Source organism: Melospiza melodia, chromosome 1 (genome assembly GCF_035770615.1).
Source record: "Melospiza melodia melodia isolate bMelMel2 chromosome 1, bMelMel2.pri, whole genome shotgun sequence".
NCBI lineage: Eukaryota > Metazoa > Chordata > Aves > Passeriformes > Passerellidae > Melospiza > Melospiza melodia.
In genome coordinates, this window is record NC_086194.1 from 41,695,532 (window position 1) to 41,720,279 (window position 24,748).

The 24,748-nt window shown below is 41.7% G+C and overlaps 1 protein-coding gene across 4 annotated transcripts in view; it reads left to right on the plus strand.

Moving 5' to 3' along the window:
* TGFBR2 (transforming growth factor beta receptor 2) overlaps nucleotides 1-24,748 on the plus strand; it is a 60,493-nt gene that overhangs the window by 28,364 nt on the left and 7,381 nt on the right. For all 4 annotated transcript variants that reach the window (XM_063155089.1, XM_063155107.1, XM_063155098.1 and 1 more), the window contains exons 3-5: nucleotides 820-1,010; nucleotides 13,430-14,229; nucleotides 18,353-18,494. In XM_063155089.1, the coding sequence (XP_063011159.1) occupies nucleotides 820-1,010; nucleotides 13,430-14,229; nucleotides 18,353-18,494 (1,133 nt within the window). The remainder of the gene's footprint in view (nucleotides 1-819; nucleotides 1,011-13,429; nucleotides 14,230-18,352; nucleotides 18,495-24,748) is intronic.

Consider the following 24,748-nt stretch of genomic DNA (forward strand, 5'->3'; position numbering starts at 1 on the left):
AGTTCAGGATCAGTCCAGTGTGCTTTTCCTTATTTCTCCTGTGATTCTTTAGTAAGTCATCAGTGTCTATTATTGCCATAAAAAGGAGCTGTTGTACAATTTAAGATGCATGTTGGATTTTTCATTACCATTTATCCAAAAGGCAAGTAAGTTGAGAACTGTAAAGTGCTTCTTTGCCAACAAGTCTTTTGTCAATGAAATTAAATCTGTGGACCAGGACAAAACGCAGGAATATGGTCCAGATTATCAGCTATAAATATTTCCCTGACTGTGAGGCAACTCTAACTTGCATCAGTTTTTATGATTGATATTTTGCTGGGGTGTTTTTAGTTGGTTGAGGGGGTTTTTTGTATATAACTCCTTCAGTGCACAAACTGTGCTGATTGTAGGCTTCAAAAGCAAAATGAAAAGACCAACTCGCTAGAAATTCTCTGATTTTGAGGAAATAATTCAGTTTTTCTCATAATTTCCCACAGATTTTTACTGTCTACTTAGTGACCACAAAAACCAAAAGTATGTTCTGAAGTTCACAGCAGTTCATCAAGCATTAGCTTGAATAATTCTAAGTGAGATTTTCAGAGGCACTCTTGTGAGCTTAGCAGGAATATGATACAGGAATAGCTGTGCCATTGTACAGCTGTAAGGAGCCCAGACGGTGCCAAATTTGCCCGATTCAACAAAGACAGAGAAAAACATAGGATGCTCTTTAAATGCCGTTTATGTTCTCAAAAGAGGTAAATTTTGGCCAGGTGTAGTCCTGTCTGCTCCCTTTATAAAATATTTCTTTTTTGATTTCAGTTTTCTCCTTTTCATTTTTAGGAGACAGAATGATGAAAATGTGACGTTAGAAACAATATGCCACGACCCCCAGGAAAAACTGTATGGTCACATTTTGGATGACTATACCTCAGAGCAGTGTTTAATGAGGGAAAAGAAGGATGATGGGGGATTGATGTTCATGTGTTCCTGCAAAGGTGAAGAATGCAATGATATGCTCATTTTTACATCAGGTAGGTTTAATAATTTACCTGGCATTCCTACACTCCTTGCAAGTAATATTAACTGGGTCAATATTAACTTTGTTATTCTGATGTCCTTTGGAATTGCATTTTGTGGAGGAGAACTTCTAATGGCAGGTGCTATTTTAGTCTTTCTTGAATCTTGAAAAATCTCAATCTTTCTTTTCTGTGTTCTGAGGGTACTTCTTCCTGCCAGGCTGTCCTCATTTTGAAGTAAGTCTCGTATTCAGTTCAAGATATTGCACTTAAAAGCTGATGGAAGATGAAAGCAAGATGTTTACAGTTGTTCTGTGGGCACACCAAAATGCAACACATGCTAATTACATTATAAAATCCAAACTAAAGGCAAATGCTATTTTTAAGGTCCTACCTCTTCTAAAAAGCTGTATTGCCTGAGTGTGTTATCTGCATATAGAGATGTTACTGATAACCTGATAGGCTGTGAATTTTAAGTCAGCTTCTCTGGTGACCATCTGCACCTCCCTTGTGGTGGGTGTGAAGAAGCTAGGCTCCTCTGGGGAATATATTCCCCCACACCTACATGGCTCAAGGCAGTGTATGTGAGTTCAGGCAAACCAGGGAAATGTGAGTGCAGACCAAACAGCAAGTGCATAACCCATCCCCATTCCACTTCTGAGCTCTGATGGGGCCACTGCAGACACAGTGAAGGCAGTGCAGGTGTGTGCATTGCTGCTGGACCTACTGCTGCACACACAGATGTGTGTGGGTGCACACACCCCTTTTGCTTTATTTTGTGCTACCTGCTGTGATTATTTTGCTGAGACAAAGTCAGGTTTCTCACAGGGAAGGGTGAGGTCTCCTATGGAGAAATTTATGTATTCACACTTCTGAAGGGGTGTGGCACACCACACCCATCCCCATCACCCATAAATTCCTCAGAAAAGGATATAATTAGGTCCTTGTTAACTCAGATAACGAAGGCTTGGGATGCTGTTTCCACTCCTGGGAAATATGGTGTGGCACTGCACTGAGGTGAATGACTGTGTGAGCAATTGTAGCTCTCACTTCCTAACCTCCAAGAAGGCCAACTAGTTTAGGTCTCAAAACCACACCAAATTAGCCAAGAGCAAGCTAGCATGTTTTTGCTTCCCTTGGCCCAGGCTATCCCTTTCTGGTGCCAGTCCTAATCCCCGTCTTCCTCATCCCCTCATCAAGCTTGATTTGAAACCAGACAACCTGACTGCTCATGCATGGTTGTGTGACCAACCCTTACTTGGGTGATCTTTAAAGGATTTGGAGCATATACTGGTATTGATATGAGCACAGTGGTAGACCCAGGTAGACAGATTGCTTGGTTTTATTGAAGAGAATGTGTCCCCAGAGAAGAGATCTTACTCTGTGTCAGCTGCCTAGTGTTTTTGTACAATATGTACCACACCCTTGTGGATTTTGGCTAAATTGTATGTTAGCCACGTTATAGCTGTTTTTCCTGGAGCTATGTAGCTGAATGAAATCACTTATAAATATGTGTCTTTGGTGTGTAAGTACAGTTATGAAAACCTTTCTAAAATTCAGCACCAAATGCCTTGATTCCTATGAACTTTGCAGCTCACTCACTCTTCCAGATCAACCCACAAGGAGTAGTAGACGTTTAAACCCGGTCTTTTTACCCAAATTCCTTTCACTCTTCCAGTGGAGCCTTTCCTTCTAGGTCATGTGCTGTGAGCACTTCAGATGACTCATGAAAACCATGTGCTGCATTCATATATATTAAGTGAATAACTACAGATAAAAATTAAAGTAATGTAAAACTTCACTCCGTAACATTTCCAGTTCATTCATAAACACAGGCATTAACTCCAGTCAGGAGGGGGGAGAATTGAGGCTTTGTCATTCCTTTTTTATTGTTGTGGATTAGTGTTTCTTTTAAATGAAAACAGCCCCTTTGGGTTGCTTGCCTGGTTAGCCATGGCAGGAAGACAAACGATTTTTACAGTATCAGACATGCGGTTTCCTGTCTGTGTTTAACTTTGAGCAGAACATCACAGCCAGCTGGTCCATGGCTCCTCCAGACAACTAGATAATAGCCTGTAATAATTTTGCCTTTGGAATGACTGTCATCCAGATCTATTCTGTACATTGTTCTTGCAGGATTTTTTTCTCTACATTTCTTAAAGAGCAGAACAAGAACTTTTTTGCAATGGTTTTGCACATTCTAGTTTTGGAGAGCAAGATGAGAGCTACTCTAAAAAAGCCTGATCAAACACTGATTTTAATAACTTATTAGCACAAATAGAGATAAAAATATTAAAATTTTTCACCTGTTGATCTCAGCATTTCCTTTCAAGCAATTGTTATAAATAACTAGTATTTTACCTCTTCTTCCTGTATGCACTTAAGACAGACCAGGTTTAGTTTGTTTCTGCTGTTTCTGAGGTAAGAAAGAAAACCCAGGTTAAGGCAACAAGTTCTAATATCCACCAAAGGTTAGACACTGAATTCCAGTGATTCACAGCTGAGCTGTTATTGCTTATGGAAGAATTGGTTTATAGCACTACTGGCTTGCATGAGTCTTGACTGTGAAGGGCAAGCCTCCTGACTCCATTTTGAGACACAAGCATCTAAAGGTTTTGGTTATTGGAGGTGTTGTGACTCACTCAAGAGTGACTTTAGAAATGTTTTAAGTAGATACATGAAAATCAAATGCCTGTTTTTTTATGGATTTTCATTCAAATTGCCAGTCTGCAGGATAAGCAAGACACGGTCAAAAATGTGCCTAAATATGCCTGTAGTTCTGCTGTGTCAGGGGGCTGACCCTGATTCAGATCCCTGGCACTCCAGGCCACAGGCAGCTGGTGGAAAATACTGAGTGCAAAATCACTCCAAATAATGTTCTGTACTTCTTGGAGAAATAACATGCAGGAGACAGGTAACCATTGTAAATCTGACTACTCTGTGTTTATTTTTTAATTGCTCTCTTTTTTTTGCCAAACAAAATTGTGGGTGACTGGCAAGCACCCCTGCACTTTCACCCCTGCCATGGGAAAATGCTTCTCACAGCAAATCTCAATGCCAGTGTTTTGTAATTATTATTTATTCAAAAGTCTAATGTTAGTGTTACCAGAAGGCAAAGCTAGGGAGCAAAACCACTGGAAAAGATTAGCCAGAATTGGGGTAAAAGGCCTTGAGTGGCTAGAAGCTGGCTAGGTAGCAGACAGAGGCCTGGTCTTTCTGTTGTGGAAAAAATGAGAGCAGGACTAGACTATGAGGGCTTTTTGCACCCTGATGTCTGGTTGTGTCTGGCGGATCTTGTCAATCTTGCTTTACCTTCTTCTGCTTTGATCTGCTGGGATGAATCAGGTCTGTCTGTAGTTGTTTGCACAGTCCCAGTTCTCCTGTGATGATTGGGCAGCTTTGTTCCTCTGCTTTCCCTTCACCACACCTCCCAGCCATCAGCCAGTGCGAGCATGACAGCTGCCTAACAAAGCTGGGCTTTGTTAACAATCCCAAGTTCTTTGACTGAAGTTAAGTCTGGTTTACCTAACGGACCAAGCAGTACCAAGTGCCCTTTCGAGCCCCACATTTAACCTGTTCTCCATGGGCAGAAATGACCAGGTACTCATTGTAGACAAGAAGATGGGATTCCTGAATGTTACTTGGTGCATGCATGACCTGCCTACCTGCAGTGCAATGGAACTCCTTCCTCTTGTGCAGTTCATTTAGGCACAGTCATTTATTAATATGCAAACCAGCAGTGGAGACTGCAAACAAGAAAACAAATTCTTTAAATACTGTTACCAATATATATGCAGTTGTTATCCTGGGCGTCACGTTCAAATCCAAGCAACGGTGCAGAGAACTCAAAAGTTGGAACCAGGATTTCAACACAGTTCTGTTTTATTTATAGTTGTTTCATCCTAATAACTGACATGGTGGTAATTTTTTTATCCTCACCTGTCTCTTGCCATGCTATGTATATCTCCATGAAGCTTGCAACCGAGGTGTCTGTGAGATTGTTTTGGTAACTGTGTTTAGTGCTTACCTACTGCAAGATGAAGTCATTATTTTGGGCATTCCTACCACACCCAGATATGGGAGAAACCTTAAGCAGCAACTCTGAACCATCCAGACAGTTGCCTTGAAATACCAAAACCTCAGTGACAGAGATGACTGACAGGTCAAAAAGAGTTTATGAGAATAATGAAGCTAATTGGGGAAGTGTGTCGAGGGAGGGAGGGTGTTGTGCTACTTTTAGCCAGTTTTTTTGACTTCGTATTGATCCTGGTTTTACAGAGTTGGCTAATTGAGAATGTAAGAAACATGCCTATTTGATTAATCAATTGTGGCTGAGTCATTTGCCTGAACAAATTACAGCCTGTGGATTTGCAGTGCTCTAAGTGTTGTGATTGCTCACTGTGTACAGTTGCTACCTGGGAGAGCTGGTGCTGCCCTACTGCCTGAATCACCACAAGCATGCCTGTGTGATGTCCTGTGCCCAGACTGCAGGAAATATGGATAATGTTTCAGAATGTCCTTAACTTTGTACCTCTCATTTGTCTCTAACATGTTGATCCTGTCTTTTCCTTTCTTTCTCTCCTCTTCCTCTCCTTACTAGAGTCAAAGTGTTAGTGATTTTACTTGACAACATAGGAGGATCTCAGACTTAAGATCTGTGTGCAAACAGTCACCAGTCCATAAATACTTGTGTGATGAGTTGTCCGGTGCTCAAGGAACATCAGAAGGGAGATGATTACAGCTGGACTACTTCCAAGTGAATTTTAACAAAGGCTTTCATTAATCTCTCTTTCTGTTATCCAACTAACATGTTCAGAAGGTAACTGTATTCCAGCTGCCCCATAAAAGAGGTCAGTAACATTACATAACATTCCACCGAGCCTCTCACTGCTTGTATATTGGCTTTGTTCTCTATGTTTCCTCTTAGGTATTTGCAGGCACTGGAGTCCCACCCAGTGCCTGCAGCTGTGTGTAACCAAAGGAGAGGCTGTGTAATGCTGAACATCTGATTCACTTAATGGGATAGAAAGGAAATAGAATGAAAAGAGGCTAAAGGAGCCAAAATTTTGGTTTGCTCTGTATTATTTATATTGTTTGCTTCTTAGGAAAATAATCGTGCTCAGTTACAGATTTGTGTAAAAACAAACTAGGCAGTGCTCTTCCAGTCTGGTTCGCATATTTGTTATAATTTGCATCACTTGAGAGCTTAATAAGTATGGGAATGTGGCCAACCTTTTATCAGGTTGTCATGGAAGAGACTTTAATAATTACAGACAGAAACAAACTGTAACTAACACTGGCAACATAATATTTTGGGAAAGGTTGGAGGGGTGAAACTCAGGCTCAGAATAAAAATAGTCGTTAATGTGTGGCATCTGTTGAAACATATTGAAACTGGAGAGATTGATTTGTTCCAGAAATCCACCAGCAAACAGCAGCAGACACCCAAGCTCTATAACTGAGCCATGTATCACAGAAACTCAGTCACGTCATGTAAAGTTAAAATATGTTGGCTTTCATATTGCTGAGTAGGAAAGCTCAGCTAAAATGTCGAAGTGTGTGAGAGATGCCATGTACACACAGTGAAGGGACCTATTAGAATGGAAGAGATAAGAAGGGAATGCTTTAGTGGGGTGGAAGATTTTAAGCAAATGGGTGCTGTGCCAGCAAACCAAGGAAATACTTTCTAGCCAGCAGTGGGAGAATAAAAGCAGCAACAAACTATGTGTTCTGTCTTAGAACTTAAGAGTTTCTTAGACGTCCTGGGTGCTGAATAGCATACTTGGCAATCAGTTAAAAAATTAAATCCTGCTTACAATAGATGAGATATCCATTAGGTCATTGCTGCCCGGCCTTTTTGCTGAAGTAAGCCACCCAGAGGCAATGAAGTTGCCTCCCTCACACCCTTGTGACTAAGATGCAGCCATTCCCATCAGGTGACAGATGCATATGCATAACTCTTCCAACATGTAACACATGTAACTGGGTCATGTAACTGGGGATTTTCCCTGGGTGTTAAAGAGAAGTCATGAGTCCTGATCCCCCTAGGTGGTTGTGTGCCAAGGCCAAAACTGCAGGTCTGCAGAGGAGGGCAGCAGTGGCTGTGCCATTGGTCTTTAAAGTAGCTCATACTTACTACCTTTCAGGAAAAGAGATAAGTGGTGGCACTGGGCAGTGACATGCATTAAGAGAGCTAGGCCTGGTTTGCCAACCATTTGTTGACTGCAGCACAACATTTAGGCAGTAAATACCCAGAAGAGCAGATGAATGGGTTCCCATACCTTTAAGTAAACCCTTAGGGCACAAAGTGCTGGAACCTGTGCTTGGGTCACAGCAACTCCATGCAATGCTGCAGGCTGAAGGAGGAGTGGCAGCAGAGCTGCCTGGGGTGAAAGGACCGGGGGGTGCTGGTCAGCAGTGGCTGAGCAGGAGCCAGCAGTGAGAGCTGGTGGCCAAGAGGGCCCGTGGCATCCTGGCCTGTTTCAGAAAGAGTGGAGCCAGCACAACCAGTGCAGTGATTATCCCCCTGAGCTCAGCACTGCTGAGGGCACATCAAATCCTGTGGGCCCCTCACTACAAGAAGGACATTGAGGTGCTGGAGCATGTCCAGAGAAGGGCAGCAAAGCTGGGAAAGGATCTCGAGCACAAGTCCTGTGAAGAGCGTCTGAGGGAGTTGAGGTTGTCTAGCCAAGAGAACAGGAGGTTAAGGGGAAATCTTTTTTGGCTTTCAACTACCATTTGAAAGGAGGTTGTAGCAAGATGGGAGTCAACATCTTCCCCCAAATAAGAAGCAATGGAACAAGAGGAAATGGCCTCAAGTTGTACAAAGGATGTTTAGATTGGATAGCTGGGGAAATTTCTTCACCAAAAGTGTTGTTAAGAACTGGAACAGGTTCTCCAGGGAAGTGGTTGAATGAGCATCCCTGGAGGTATTTAAAAGATCTGTAGATGTGGCACTTAGAGACATGGTTTAGTGGTAGACTTGGCAGTACTGGGTTTACAGTTGGACTGGATGATCTCAGAGGTCTTTTCCAACCTAAACAATTCCATGATTCTATAGCAGGCCAGGCAGACCTGCCAACTACCGGAGGTAGTGCCTCTCCAGGAGAGAGATCCTCTTTTGGATACCCTGGTAATATCCTTTTCAGACTAAAAGATGAAGACATACAGCTCAAGCACAACTTACTGGCCTTTGACAGACTTGGATTACCTAGTCCAAAAAAAGATCCTGTCAAATACAGAAACTTGTTGAAGGAATTCTACCTTCAGGAAAGTCTGCAAGAAATGCCAGGGTTTATTTTCCACTGGATGGTAAGATAGAGCCCACTCTGTTTTTAGTAATCTCTCTCTTCTGCCATGAGTTGGCTCAGCATAGAGCTGAAGGAGGGGTGAAACTGATTTCCTGCACAGCAAAACTATTAAACTGAAAAAAAAAAATCATCTCCAGCAAGTATGCAAATTTAAAATATTTCCAAGAAGCTATCATGATAAAAAAAAATGCAGGTTAATTTGTTGGAGTGTGGCATTTGAATTTGATTATTAGCAAGTATTTTGTGTCAGGATCAACCATTTTCCTAAGGAAACACCCTCCACCCTGAGTGAAAAAGCTCCCCACCCTCTGTCTTCAAACTCCCCAAAACAATGCCTGTAAAAACTCCCCAAAACAATGCCTGTAAAACTAGCAGAAATTTTTAAAAGTTGGATCCACTTGCCATTTTAATTCTAAAAAGGCCAAAATTTTTGGCCAAAAGGCCATCACAAATGTACATGAAACACTGAGCTACAGAATTTCATTTCCACTTTAGAGCTCTTCAATAGAGGTAAACTAAATTACTCCAAACAGCTGTTCAGAGTAAATTTCATTTCACTGAAAGTGAAGCATTTTATGGAGCTAGTTTTCATCCAGACAGTACTAAAGAGATGGGCAGGCTTTTCCATATTTTGTTGCCTAGTGCCTTGCTCAGAAATCACTACATGTGCAAGTTTCAAACTCCCATTTTGTAAAAAGCTCTCCCTTGATTCAGAGCAGGTCTTGAACTCAAAGCTGCTGTACCCCACCCATACCAGTCCACTCATTGCTGGGGATTCAGCACTTCACATACTTCTCTTGCCAAACTGCAACATTTGAACAGAAATTCTGTTCAGGCAAAAGCATTCAAAAAGTGTTGGTTTTCATTCCAGAGTGGAATTCAAATCAAACTTTGAAACCTCAGAATTTCTACAAAATGGAGTTTTCCTCCAGTCAGCTCAAAGGGCTGCTTTGTGTCTTGGGATCTTGTAAAATAACTTGATCTCAGTTCTGTGTCTGAGACCATGTTTTGTGACTTTGTGTTTCTGGGAATTTTTAAGACACTGCACAAGCTTGCAATGCATTGGTGTCGATATATTTAACTTGAGTTCTGCTAACATCAAATATATTTTTTCTCTGCTCTGTGGCTTTGACTAGCAGTTGAATAGGCAGCAGCTTTAGAGCTCGCAGGAGCAGCAGACAGCAAGGAAGTAGTTCTGTCAGTACTGGCTGGGCATTCTGCTGCCTTGCCATTCAAGTGTGTCCTCATTTCACTGCCATTGTTTTACTTATTCCTTCCAAAGTTCACTGACACTAAAGTTGTATCAAAGGCATGAAAACCAACCTAAAGAATTTGCAAGCTCTAGGGCTTTGAAGCTCCCTGACTGAACAGGGGCTGTACAGTGTTTCCATTTTCCTTGGCACCTGAGCCCCATTCCCTCAAGGCTTAGGCAGTGTTAAGGGTTATGCAGATGGTTTGTGCTTAGTTTAAACCACATACAGGAAGCTTTCTTTTAGCTCAACTTCTCCATTGTTATGCTATATTAATAGGCTCTTTTGAAGCTTAAGAAAGGACTGATCCACCCAAATAATAGTTGTGGGTGGGGAAAGTTATTTAGGAGCACGTTTGCAAAACATGAAAGGCTGTTTCATTTAACCATTTCCTTGCCTGCCTGTACAGCCAGATTTTGCTCATTCCAATGCTCAGAAAGAGGAAACTGCACTCCCATTTTTTAAATTACGAGGTTTCAGTCATAGGTATTTATTTATAAGTGAACATATTTATTCTTAGATTCCTGTAGTCAAGCCATAAAATGTTGGCAAGCCACTATGCAAACATACAGCTATGCTCTGAATTTTGATCCTGTCTTGATTTTGTACACAGATTTTGCAGAGAAGTTCCCTGTCCTTAGTTTGTGCAGGAATGGGTGATTTGATTCTGCTCATATCATCAAGCAAAATCAAAGACAGCTCCAGAAATTACTTGCTTGGGACACACCTCAGTGCCACCAGCTCTTTGCTCTTGCTATCCCCTTTAATTCTCCTGTCAGGCAGCTTGGTCCCCTCCTAAGATTAGAGTTCAGCCTTGTCAGTCCTGACACTCAGTTCTCCCTGATGTGTGCTCATTCTTGCACTTCCCAAACATTGAGTGGGATTTGCCTAGTGTCTTAAATACTGAAAATTAGCAAGCCTTTGTCCCTGCTGTCCCCATTAGGTGAGGTTGTGCAGCTGTACGCTTTTCACCCCCTGCTTCTCTGCTTCCTCCAAGCGAGCCTGCCAAAGCGGATGTGTCACTTTGCAGCAGGGCTGCAGGATGATACAGTGCTCAGGGGGAAGTGGCCAAACTGCTCAGCTTCTGCTTTGATTAACTTTGTTTTACATTCTTTTTCAAGTAACATTTGCAACATTGACAGTTTTTTCCCTTCTACTCAGAAATTCCCCTGCACCGCAAGCAGAGCTTTCTCTTGTGCAAAAAGAGGAAGAGCTGAAGGAGCTGAGAACTCTGCTGGAGAGTTCTCAGCTGTAGAGCAAAATAATACAGCCTGCTCTAGGACATTGTAGGAATGATTGGAGATCCTCACACAGTCCATAACAGTAAAGGAACAGGGTGTGTTTCTCCTCAGTTAGAGCTGAACATGCACCCAGCTGCCTCTGACTGCTTGAAAGACAACTAATACATCTTAGGGCTTTTGTCACTCATTTTGAAAGATATTTGTATTTCAGATATCTGGTCTACATGCTGCAGCTCTGTGGCAAAGAAAAATTACTTAAAATGCCCTAAAGAAACATTTTCATCATTGTGAAAGAGTATACCCTATGATATGGATGACATGTTACTCATTTCCAAGGGCAGAGTCCAGACTTAAGCATGCTTTTCTGTGGTCAAGAAAAAGCACCAAAAAAAACAAAACCAGCAAAACCGAACCCCAAATATTCAACAAAATTACTTTCTCTGATTGTTACAGGTCATAGTTGTGTCACGTAGTTGTGACCTGCTAGCAGTCAAAACTCCAAAACAGCCATCCCACAATGCAGTCAGTTCTCCTCCACCAGGGTGTTTCCCAAGTTCTTAATAAAGCAGATTTTCTAGAAGCAAAGAATGCACAAGGGAATAAGCCATGCAAATCTATTTACTGACAGTGACATTTGACTTTCTAAATATATTCCTCCCATAAAAGCCATACAAACACAGCAGGTTTTTTCTCCTCTTCAATATGTTTAAAAGCAGAAGAGTTGGCTTTATTCTGTGATTAATTTTTAGGTATTGTTTTGATTTAAAATGTAATAATTTTAAAATTTACTAACATATTGTTGTCAAGAGAAACTACTGGAGAACAAGGATTTGTGGTATGCATAGGTCTGGAAGGAGGGATTACCTCAAGTTCTTTTGCATAAATGAAGGATATATATTTTTGTAGGTACTGCTAATGCATGTCATTGACCTGTGCTAGGCTGGGAATGACAGGCTATAAAGGCACTTCTTCCTTGAAACCCTCTGAGAGGCTAGGATTTAATTACTCGCTTGCATCTGGTTGATGAACCTTTTAAAGAGAGGAAGCACATCCTGTTTCAGGATGCAAGCCTTTTTCCAAATAAAAAGAATATACTTTTCAGATGTCCTATCACCTGCCTTTGAACAGCTGGTGGCTCTTGCTAATTGCCAGCTGAGTTTACATTGGAATAGTGATTACAAGTGAAATTGGAGGGTCAGAGGTACTGCTTGTTCTAATTGTAGACTTTTCACCCTTGTCCATTTTAGCATTGCTCACCTTTGTTTTGAAAGGCACAGAGTAGGGGAAACAGAGACTTGTGGCTAATGTAGTTAGTGACAGCTTCCCTTCAGACCTTATTAAACTTTTCCTTTTCATATTGACTTATTTGGCCTGGTGCACAGAGCCTGAGTCAATGACATGATTGTGAGCATCCGCCAGAGCATCATGCTGCCCCCACAAGCCACTTGCTTAACTGTAGCTGCAGCTTCATTTGTTTCAGCCCATTCAGGTTAGGCTCCCAGGGCTTCTTCCTAACAATTCCCTCCCTCATGCAAAAATGATACAGTACATTTTATGTGACTCAAAGGAAGAAAGAGACTGAGAGTAAATTTCCATTTGTTCGATCAAATCAGTTTCAGATATAAACTCTGGCCCTCCTTTAATCTCTTCTTGGAACAAAACTGTTCCCTTTTAAACTGGTTGTCTTCCCTAAGAAATTCTGAACTAACTAGAAGGTAGTTTTTAGAGGTGACAGGGCAGCTCTTACCTGTAGGATAATAGTCTGTACTCTTCCCAGAACACATCCCTATTCTAGAATAGGTCCCTGTTGTTCTTCTATTCCCTGTATGTTCCACCTAAGAATGTGCACCAGGTATGGAGTTTGGAGTGAACATCTTCTTTACAGCAGAAAACCAGTGTACAACCAGCAAGGAACCCACAGAGGAAGTGTTCCAATACAAAAATCCATATAGAAGTACCTGGAGGGTGGTGGTGGTGACTGTTCTGAGCCTGTTAACATGCAGGTGTTTAAATTAGTTCTAGCAACACTCACATACATCAAAGCATGAGAATGAGTTCTGTTTTTTGGGTCTTTATGGAAGCATACAAATTTGTGCCTAAATATTTTTGTATAATGTGTGAACAGACTTCCTGAAGATGGCTTTGCAGGGATCGTAGTAAAATATACTGGATCTGGAGTAATAACTGGGCAAGTGGGAGTTCACAGGCTTCATTGTCTGTTTACTTATAAAAAATGAATATGTTCTAGTAATTAGTGGTTAAAGGAGCAGTTCTGTCAAGAATACATTGACAGATTAAGTACAGGAGACCTTGGCTATTGTATTCAGGAAAGTGAAGATTTAATCCATTATGTATTAAAAGCCTGAGAGAAGAACAAAGCGAATAAATTACATTAGGTTCTTACTTGTTCAGTTTTGGCTTTTTATAAAGTAAGCAGACAGGGAAGTCATGGTAAGCAGAGGCCTACATACAAAACAACATTTTGAAGCAAAAAAGCAGTGACAATTTTTATTTGCTATTAGGGGAGAAGATAATGTATTGCATTCTGGATAAAAATTATAATTATTGACTGCCATCTGTACATATCAAACTATGATATAACTTCATACATGCCCTCCTTCTGTTCTTTACAGATGACCCCCATAAGCCAGAGGAGAAAGATGAAATTTCCAAAGTCACAATCATAAGTCTTGTCCCATTACTGGTGATTTCTGTTGCTGTGATTGTTATCTTTTATGCCTACCGCACTCACAAGAAGAGGAAGCTCAGCAAGGCATGGGAGAAGAATGTTAAGCCCAAGAAACATAAGGACTGCAGTGATGGCTGTGCCATTATGTTAGACGACGACCGCTCAGACATCAGCTCCACGTGTGCCAACAACATCAACCACAACACTGAGCTGCTGCCCATTGAGTTGGACGTTGTTGTTGGCAAAGGAAGGTTTGCTGAAGTGTATAAAGCCAAATTGAAGCAAAACACATCAGAACAGTATGAAACTGTGGCAGTCAAGATTTTCTCCTATGAAGAATATGCTTCCTGGAAAACTGAGAAAGACATATTTTCAGATGTAAACCTCAAGCACGAGAACATACTCCAGTTCTTGACAGCAGAGGAACGTAAGACAGACCTTGGCAAACAGTATTGGTTAATCACTGCCTTCCATGCTAAAGGAAACTTGCAGGAGTATCTCACACGGCACATTATCAGCTGGGAGGACCTCTGGAAACTTGGCGGGTCCTTGGCCCGAGGGATTGCCCATCTGCACAGTGATCACACACCCTGTGGTCGTCCCAAAACACCTATTGTACACAGGGACCTAAAGAGTTCTAACATCCTGGTGAAAAATGATTTAACCTGCTGTCTCTGTGACTTTGGGTTATCCCTGAGGCTGGACCCTTCCCTGTCTGTGGATGACTTGGCTAACAGTGGGCAGGTAAGTTAGAAGGTTGAAAGGGGAGCAGGTAATGTACCAGTTTGTCAGTTCCTGGGCTGAAAAGATGGAAAAACTGTAAGCTTCTGTGGCAGCTTTGACTTAAAATAATTTAAAATTAATGTGAATGTGTTTATAAACAAAGCAGCTCTAAACATTAAAGCAACAACGAGAGGAGTGCAATGTAGGTTTTGTTATGGTTGGAGATCTGCATGTGTGTGTGATGCAACCATCCTTTCACTTACACCAAACATGTATGAGCTTGTTAGCAACTGTTCATGGTGCTGCTGCAATGCACACACACAAATACAATAAGGATCTGCTTCATGTTGTGAGGTTTTGATCCAGTTTTCATGCCTGATGGCATTACACTTCTGTGTGACTTGGCCCAATCCTGGTCAGCTCCAATGTACATGAAGTCAGTCTTGCATCCTCAAAACTGTAAGCACGTAATTACTGATACAATTTTAAAATTCAAAAAAGACCTCTTTAATGAATGGTACATTCTCCACATGTAAGCAAATACAAGGATGTCAAATAAAAATAATTGCCCTGTTGTGATTTTTCAACTAAGGAGTATGGATAATACTCATCTACTTGACAGGGATGTTTATGAAGGCGTTGAAGATTACCTATATCTACATATTGTCTCTTTTAATGAAAACTCCCATAGTATAAATTCAGATAATTTGTTAACTTAATTCCTAATAGTTTAATTATACATATATTTGTGTGGTTTTATATTTATCTTTTTATACATGGGTCACTCAAATCTTGTCAATTTAAACTGACTTTTACGTCACATGGAACTAATAATTTAGCTTAGAATATTTTCAGGGACAAATCTTCAGTCTGTGGCATGCTGTTGAGTTCACAGGAGTTTTACTGTGCTTTATCAAATGTGGATATGCCTTTGGAAGTCTCCTTATTGAAAAGCAACTGTCCTGATCTCATTTTTAGAAGATCTATTAACCAGAGCCAGGAGTGAATGTTAATTAGTGGAGTCATATTTAAAATGCTACAAACACTACTCTGTTACATATAATTTCTCTCCAGCATGCCAGATCTTTTTAGAGTTCAATGAAGTCATTCATACCAGATTGTCAGTCATAAGACTGGTCCCATTTGAAGCAAGACAAGGACTCTGAAAGTCATCACCCACAGACACTTTGCTTAAAGCAGACCCTTATTGCAAGCTGATTTCATTGCTCAGAGTCACTTGGAAGTAGGAGGATACTGTCACTTCCACAGTCCACACCAGCACTGATGACAAAGTACAGGGCTGCCCAGATCAGGTTATGGTTTTGGAGTTGGTGTCCTTGGGCACTGATGTTGAAGCTGACTGTTTTATTTTGTTTAGCTTCAGTTTAGGGGTGACCCAGCTGTTGTTCTTCTCTGTGACAAGGGGTATGAGTCAATTGATTTGGTTCCCAATTCTGCCTTGTTCTTTTTGGGCACACGCGAGCAACCCACTTTAATTCCCCAACATGTCAGCTTCAATGCTCTAGCTTTTATTAAAGAAGTCTTGCACCAAGATTTGCTTTCTGCATAATTTCTAGAATTTCCCCCTTGACTCAAACCCTTGCCACTAGGAGATTCAATTTTATAGCTTTTATAATGGAGCTGACCCAATTTTTAATTCAATAAAAACTTGAGCTTTCGATGAAATAAATAAGAGTGCAAGTATTTAACTGTTTTACTGGTCATCCTTAGACACCAATATTGAAGGCAAATTGTTGGGATTATAAAGCCATCTTCTTTCCAATCTATCCAAATACCTTCCATATCATGCAGATATAGCCATTATTGACTGCAATACCAGACTGGAAACCACCTTTCTACCCTATAGAACCTTTGCACTCTTTTGAGTTTGGTCATCCATGATGGTTAATATTTGCAGACATTACTTTATGTGACCATATAAATCTGGACCTTCTTCCCACTGTGTTCAGAGAAGTGGTAGGTGACTGCAAGGACAGCAGTTCTGTACCTCAGCAGCATCAGCACCCTTGTAATAGATGATTTCCCATAAGAGCTAAAGAGAAATACATACTGCCTCTCTGACTGATGCACCTCAGGGCATGAAACATCTCTCAACAGGTTGAAAGAAATGTAAGATCTCCAGTAAAAAAAGATTCAAACATCACAAAAATGAAGTGAGATGGTCCCTCTCTAGAAGTTTTGGAAAATCAAGAACTGAAAGCAGACTGGTATTTGCAAAGAAGAAGCATATCCAGACTCTAGAGGGACAATCAGCTTGGAATTTCCAGAGTTCAGATACCTAAAAATGCCTTTGAGGCTCAGGAGTCACCTGTTTTCAAGATACAGAAAAAGTGGTTTTGGCCAAAAGACCTAATAATCTAGATGCAGATAAAGGGACATAAGCAGAATGGAATATATGATAAATTCTAAGCAGGATGGATTTAAGATTGGCTTGATAGCATTCTTCAAGTCAATTTTTGTCTGCGCTTTCTTTTGTGCATTTTAGTTGTAGGCCTTCATCCTCCACTGTCCTGCAAAAGTGCAGAATCCTTTTTATTGCTGCAAAGAGAATGTTAAATGCCAGACCAGGACAGAACTTTGTGGCAATATGAGGGACCTGTGTTTAGGCATCGTTAATCTTGTTAAAATCTGCAAGGTTTGCAGATGTTTGCCCATGTGCACAGGTAACCTTTTCAAGTTTTGGATGGGGTGTGCTTGGAGAAGAAATCCTGTGCTAGAGAGTTAATGGTGGGTAGCAGCAACCTCTGCTCCAGTGTTTCCATATGTACATTTTATGTAGGGAAGGGAGTCGGTGCTCACCTTGGTGGTGCTGAGACATGACTGTCCCAAGTTCTCCTTCAGTGTATAGCTGCTATTCACATGCTTGGCCTTAAATTCATCAGTGTCAATGTAGCAGGGAACTTAAATTTGGGACTGCTCACACTGAATTTTTTTTCTGTCATCTGTTTATAAAGACTTTGATCTTACAACCATTCAAGTATTTTTGACACAGAGATTGTTTGCTGTTGCAAGGTCCTATGACAAAGCCATGTTCTTGATCTTTCCTTCTTCACATGATACTTTCCACTTTTGTGGAACATCTTCCCATTTGCCCTGAGCCTGAGGTGATAAGACATGTTTACAGAAGCTTATAAAAAGAGTATCATAGGGTTCTGTCAAGACTGTACATTTACTATGTGGCTGTCTGCAAGTGCAGACCCAGTAACTGAAATGATCTTTTGCAGCCCTGCTTGCCTCTGGGCTCTGGAGTGATTGCTGTGGTGTAAACAGCTCGTTTAAATCATATGTCCTACTGCATCACCCACTTATGTTTGTTCATCTCTGCCATTAACCAGTCTTCAACTTGAAGCTGTCTTTGCCTGATGAAAGACTTCTGTTTGCAGTTTTTCAAGGGGGATACGTTATTTATACCCTGTGAAGAGTTTGTCATTTGAGAGCAACTGTTGAGTGATCCAAGAATTCTTCCTTAAATCTTTTCTTGTGATAAAAACAGACTTTTAAACTTTACTTTCTGTAATGCAAAATCATAATCCAGATCTCAGCAAAGCTGCCAAAGTCATTGCTGAAAATTGCTCAGTATGAATAAAGTTTATGAGAATGTTTTTTTCAAAGGGGCAGATTTTTGGTTTCAATTCAAATGTGTGGTTCTGCATTCAGTATTTGTGTGTTTGCTTTCTTCTCCCAGGCCTGCATTTACTCTCCTTTTAAGCCTGCCATGAAAAGAAACAGCTAACACTGTAATGCTGTGCAATATAATACAATGTGTTTCTTGCTCATCTGAAAGACACTTGGTCTGCAGCAATTGCTTCAGGCCCAAAGGTTGGAGTTTATCTGTGAATGGCCAAAGAGTGAGAAAATTTATCAGTGTCAAAATGATTTGCTTAAGGAACTAAAAAAGGCCATTTTTTTTCCTCACCAGGAGAGGTGCAAGTAAGTTGGTAGTCAGGACAATGCCAGATTCCCCTGGCAGCAGAAAATATGGCCTGCGCCAAGTATAGCCTGAATTTTTGGATACATGTCAAATGGCACTGTTTCTGTGAAAGCTGGAGTTAAATCACAGTGGAATCCAAAACATGAATTGCAATTTCAGCTCATGAGCTCTCCCCAATCTCTTCTCCTGTAGGTTGGCACAGCAAGATATATGGCCCCTGAGGTTTTGGAGTCCAGGATGAACCTGGAGAACATGGAGTCCTTCAAACAAACAGATGTGTACTCCATGGCTTTGGTCCTCTGGGAAATGACATCTCGCTGTAACGCTGTTGGAGGTAAGTGCCATCTGTTTTCTTCTCTCTAAGAGTATGTTGAGACAGACATGCTCTCATGGTTGTCTGGAGAGAGGGCGATTCTTTTTACCTATCATAAGCTTTTCTGGTGTATCTGGATGCTGTAAATTAACAGTCCTTCAGTAGTGTGAGATGCACATGTGCATGAGCAGGCTTGAACACGAAGCACTGAGCGCACGAGTAAACTGATCCTCAGTTGGTGTAAGGATAAGTTTGCTGTTAGGTAGGTCACTTCTAAAGATTATTAAAGTCTGGTTTCCCTATGACATCTTGGGTAGCCATGGATTAACTCAGTCTGGTTGATCTCATCCAAAATAATTGGAAACATAAGTCAATTTGAAATATTAAACTGAAGAAGTGATAACTGCTTCCCATTTACTTTCATGGAATGTCAATTCTCAAACCTAGTAAGGGCCAGTTAAATGTCACATTTGCTAATTGGTAATTTCCGTAAGAGGCATCATAGTGGGATGGAAAGTTTCCTGTTTTCCCAAAGTCACCAGCTGCTGCACATCATGCTTGGTGATTTTGCAAGAGATCATCCATATGAGAAATCAAGGGATGTTTGCGGTATAAAGTGTAGTAACAAAATAAAAATGATTGGAACTGACTATCAGAACAGCTCCATGAAAAGCTGCTGTGCTTGTTCATATTCAGAGTGTCTTCTGAAACCAAACTCTCCCTTTCTGCTTTGCCTAAAGTTGACCCAAAATTCCCAGTGTGCAACACTGGTATGTGCTAGAAATCAGAAAAGTTGCTGTTGGGATATCTACAATACATGTTGCCATGTTTGAAGTTTTTTACCTTTCTTCAGGAACTAAAATAAGACAAAGTTACATGTCAAATTCTTCAGCCTTCTGGAATTGTCTAAGAGTCATTCTAAAAAATATTGCTGCACAGTTCAGGGCTCACACAGGCAGTCTAAGGAGCAGGGTAATACTAATGTGGATATTATAGTAGATATGCAACTGTGATTTGATTTGTTATCCTTCTTCCAAAACCACAGAAGCTCCCTTTTCACTGGACTTGGCACAGTTCCACCTTGAAGGGCTGCCATAGACACAGAGACAGGGCAGTCTTGCAAGCTAGAGCACTATGCTATGAGGAACACAGTGTACAGGAGGGAAACCAAGGTCCCAGGGGAAGATGTGCATAGCTGCTCCTTGTTTCTCTACCAGCATCTGTGGGATACCACAAGGGAGGTCTCTGAAGCCACTCTGTACAGTGACTGTGTGGCTGCACCACGATGTCCATGGGCAGGAGGGAGGAATTGCCTCCATCTCAGTCTCCTGCTCTGTCTGACCAGCATTTGGTCTTGCTAGGTGGGCTGTATTGTGGGCAACAGATTTGCCCCTGTTTGCACCCTGCCAGGAAAGCTACAAAGTGAGTATGTGTGGTGAATATGCTAGCATAAAAGCATGAAAAGAACACCAAATTCTTTTCTAGTCAAACATTTAAGGGTAAAACACTTGGTGGTTCAGGAACTGAACCTCAGTCTGACAAGGCAAACCTATCCATATTTAATGGATCATGGTCATGCCTGTTTCTAAGTGCATTGGCACAACCTCAGCCTTTCATTAGCACTTTTGTAAATGTGGCAGAGGAGATTTAAAACCTGAAATAAAGGAACTATGCCCTGTCTCATGATCTGTCTCTGTTTCTTGCATTTAGGAACTCACCTGATTAGTATAAATATGAGCTGTTCACTGTGGAGTCTTTCATCTTTGATGATGCCTGAGTCCCTTCCTGTTCAGATTTGCTGAGTAGGGCAAAACGAAGATTGCAGCAAAAGCAAACCTTATTGCTGCTGTTCTCAGAAGGCAACTGCTAAAAGAGGATACAAAGGGAGTTTCATAAGGAAGGAAAATCACCAGCATGTTTAGCTAGAAGAGACTGACCCATAATAACCTTGAGAAGAAGAGCTGAAGTTATTTCAGTAAAGGGAAATATTTTTCTGTCCCGGCATCCCCTTTCAAGTGATGCTTAACCCCCACCCACATCCTGGTTTTCCCTATTCATTTCATCCCTCACTCATTCTCATCACCAGAAACACATTTCTTGAATTTTATTTCTCTATTTCAGTCATCTTTCCTGAGATGTGGTCCCCAGCAAAACCCCAGGAGCACTAGGGCAGATCTGTAGGGGTTGGAACTTGCTCTTAGCATCTCTGACTAAAGCAGTTAAACACAACTCCCAGGATGTAGATCCCTTAACTTGTCACTGGCACTGAGCTGCAACAGCAGTGCACCATTACTTTCATTTCCTTCTCAGATTTTCCCCTGTTTCGAGCAGTCTGGTTATCTTTGCAGCCAGCTGGTGAAATACCCTTACAGTGATTCATGACTGCAGCTCCCCCTCTGCTTTTCTTCTCCATCTGTCACTTGTGAGACTCCCTCCTCTCCTCACAGCCTTCCTGAGGAGCTGCCTCTGCTCACGCAAACCCCTCTTTTACTCCTAGACTGTTTGGCAATGAGAAAAATGTCTTTGCATGTGAGGCAGAGTAGGCTGACCTGATTGCAGACAGCCTTTTCAAAGGAGCCTAAAAGATCTAGGCTCTGTCTTTGCAGGGCAGGCTTGGCTCAGGGCAGTTTTGAGGTACAGAGTGGGGAGTCTTAGCCAAGACAACAGCATTAACAACTTTATTTAGGGAGGGAAGCATGCAAGGAAGGGGGACTAATTGCCATTCAGCCACACAGAGGTACAGGGGCTTGTTTCTTTTTCAAAGGGAGCTCTTGGGATTCATTTGTCAGCGTGCAGGTGTTCCGTGAGTGTGGGAGGTGATGCAGGCAGGTCCTTTCACTACAGACGCTTTGTCAAACACAGCCTCCACGCTATGCCAGACCTCTTCAGTCAGCAGACATTTAAACAAAAATACCCAGCAGCACAATCCATACTGTGAAGCTGCTGTAGTAAATAAGTAGGTGGGGATTGGCTTTTGTGAAAGGCCACGCTATTCGTTGTTACTTTGTTGTGCTAAATATGGAGAAGCAGAAATGGGGCACAAGGGAAAGGGAGACAGAGGCAAAGATCGAGGTTGACTGATTTTTCACCAGAGTATAATTTAAGAGGCATATTTAGAAACTCAGCAATACTACTTTGGGGAGAACTTCAACTGTTCCACACTGCTGTTAACTTGGTATTTCATTCAGCACAACAGCTGTGCACCAGATGCTGCACGTTGCAAGAAATACAATTTTCATCTCAACCACTTGCTTTCAGAGTGACACAGCTTTGGTGACTGAGACAAGTGTAATTTCTCTGACAGCCTCCTAGAAAGAAAAGAAAACCATCTGGTTTGAATTGCAACTGCTATGGGTGAGGGACTATTGGGGGGGGCAGGGGAGAAGGAGGGGAAAGAGAACTTTTGGATACATAGGTTTGGTGAAGAGGGAGAAAAGAAAGCCCTCATAAAATGGCAGTGTTGGTCGAGCAGTATTGTACTCCTGGAGTGGTGGCTGGCTTCAGTGTGGTAGCAGAGCTTTGTTTAAAATGGCGGCCTTGCTTTACCCGAGCTGTGTTTCATGTGAATAAAATCAGGAGTAATCTTATGCTTACTTGGAAAGTCAGCCAAGAGTCACATTTTGGCAACTAAACATTTGTGCATCCTGTACCTCATGAAATGCTCAGCTTCCATCACACTGACGTGGAGCGGTGACGTTCCTGGCAGCAGGGAGCAGTCAGATGGCCTGTGCAGCAGGGCTGGGCCTGCACAGTGGGCCCTGAGGTGGCTGCAGCTGGGGGCTGATTTAAATTTCTCCTTCTGTGAAGCAGAGCTCAATCAGGACATGTCTGCACTGCACTGGCTTGTAGTGGCATACAGCCCAGCTTGGTAGATCCACACAGTGCAGTGTCACCTCATGACAGGCACTCCTGTCCTGGAAATTCTCCCAGTGTCACCACAGTGCTACATGTAAGGCAGCAAGTACTGTCCTTCAACAAGCCCATGTGGCAGTGGATAAGGTCACTGCACCACACCCCGTGCTGAGCACTGATGTGTTTGCCACTTTTCCACCTCAGGATTCACTGAGCAGCCCCTAGGCCTGGTGGCAGGGTTCATGCACTCCCAAATCTTTAGAAGGGGGACTGTGTCTTAGATCATCACTTAGGAGGTATGTGTGCACAATGAGTTCACTCATCCCAATGCATCCTTCCCTCAACAAGGAAACCTAGGGAAATTTATGAAGTAAGCATTTGACAGCATCTTAAACTTGTCCTGAAACAGCTTTTGGGCCTCTGTTTTGGGCATTATTTTCCCTTTGTGCAACTAGTGCAAGTTAGCAGATTCAATACCCAAATTCCTCTAGCATGAAGAAAGACACCATCTGAACTATCTGCACACACTACCTGTGTTTGCATGAGCTGTCACAGCAGCTCCACCATCAATTGATTTATCCCTTCTTCCCCCTCATAAGCTCTAAATAAAGGGGCATTTCAAAGGAACCTAGAAGTTCCCAAACACAAGCTCACTGCTGCAGACTCTGCCTCACAGTTGACTTCTGCTGGCCTTTCACCTCACTCCTGCTTTGATCCTGCATATAAAACATCATCCAACATGAGAAGTTGTCCCATGGAAATCAGTAAGATAGATCACATAAGGGAGTGTCAACAGGGTTTGTGGTATGCTCTTCTGACCCAAAGAAAACTTCACTGCAAAAAGCTTAGAGTAGAAGAAGATCACAAGTGAGCCAAATTTTCAAAGCTTTCATCACACAGAACAAATAGATTTTCAGTAATGTCTCTGTTTGGGGCTAAAAATCCCATCCCTGCCTTTCTGAAAACTGTAGCTAGGCCAATGTCAAAAGAAACTAGAGGTTCAGCAGTTAGTAGTGCAAGTCAGCTCTCAACCATAAAGATTAAATGCTGGAGGTTAAAGTTGAAGGAAGTCTGCCATTTTTGAATGCTAAACGTTCTGTAGTTCGTGGTTCCTGATATATTTATGGTACTTCATCCAGTTGTCATTTTTGGTGCCCAGCTGGTCTAAAACCAATGAAAAGAAATATATAAGGCATGAGAAATAGAATCAGCATCTGTATACAGCCACACACAGGCATCTAGCCACAAACATCTTAACCTACCTCAAATTGACATCTGTTACATCTACTGCAGCACGTAAACATGATCCATGAATAACACCGGCTATTACTGCAAAACATGTCTGACACTTGAGATTCCACAGCATTAGGATGACTTACTGCATGAGGATTTAGTGGGCTTTTTTTTATTTTTCAAGGGAAAGAGAAGCATGATAATAAATAGCAAAGAGATGCCACATGCTTTTCAACCTGAGGGAAGGCATGACTGTATTGGTAGAAAGTCATTACATTGAATTGGCATCTGGCCTAAATTTCTCTTTCTTTACCATAAACAAAAACAAAGCAACAACAAAAAATCCAAATCTGAAAAATTTATTCAATCTCTATATTTGGAAGAGGAATGGTCATAACTTACAACCAATTTCTCAAACAGAAAAAATATATTATGAACCTATCAATTGCCAGGAAGAGTTTTCCCTTCTCCTGCTTGAACCATCTCATTAACTTGAGCAACGTTGAGATTAAATTAGTGAGAGGGAACAACAAGTCAGCATCACAGCACCAGCTTCCCTCTGTTGGCCATTGAGACTCTTCTAACTCCTCACCCTGCAAGATCTCAGAATCTTGGCTGGTGTCCATGACCACTACCACAACTGAACCATGACTGATGGAGATGGTGCAGGAAATGGCCATCTAGGTCATGTGATTTAAATTCTCCTGGTGAACTTTAATACTTTTGTTGGCTTTGAACATATAGGTATGTGCAGTATAATCATTGTGCATCCACTGCATATCAACCCATGTCTGACTAGCAACATGGCAACTTCCCAATTCATTTCTAGGGCTGAGTCATCTCAGACTCAGATTAATGCGGGTGAAACTGGTTTGCATTCTTGCACAGGAAAGAGAGTGAGGCAGACTTTGGCCTTTGGGTCTTAGAAGATGGAAGTTTTGTTTCTGGGCTATAGCCATTCTCCAAAGCATCTTGTGGAAAGTGGCCAGCAGCAGATGGCTAGGGAGAAGGAAGAAGGGCTCTGCAGGAGGCATCTATGGGTGATCTGCTGCACTGCACGCAGTTGTTTGCAGCTGAATCTCTAAATGCTAAGCATTCGAAGCATGAGGTTTAATATCCCTTCCAAAATGTTTGTTATTGTAACTTGGCCATTCCTTTTAAGCATCAGCCTGATAAAGTCTTTGTCTCAT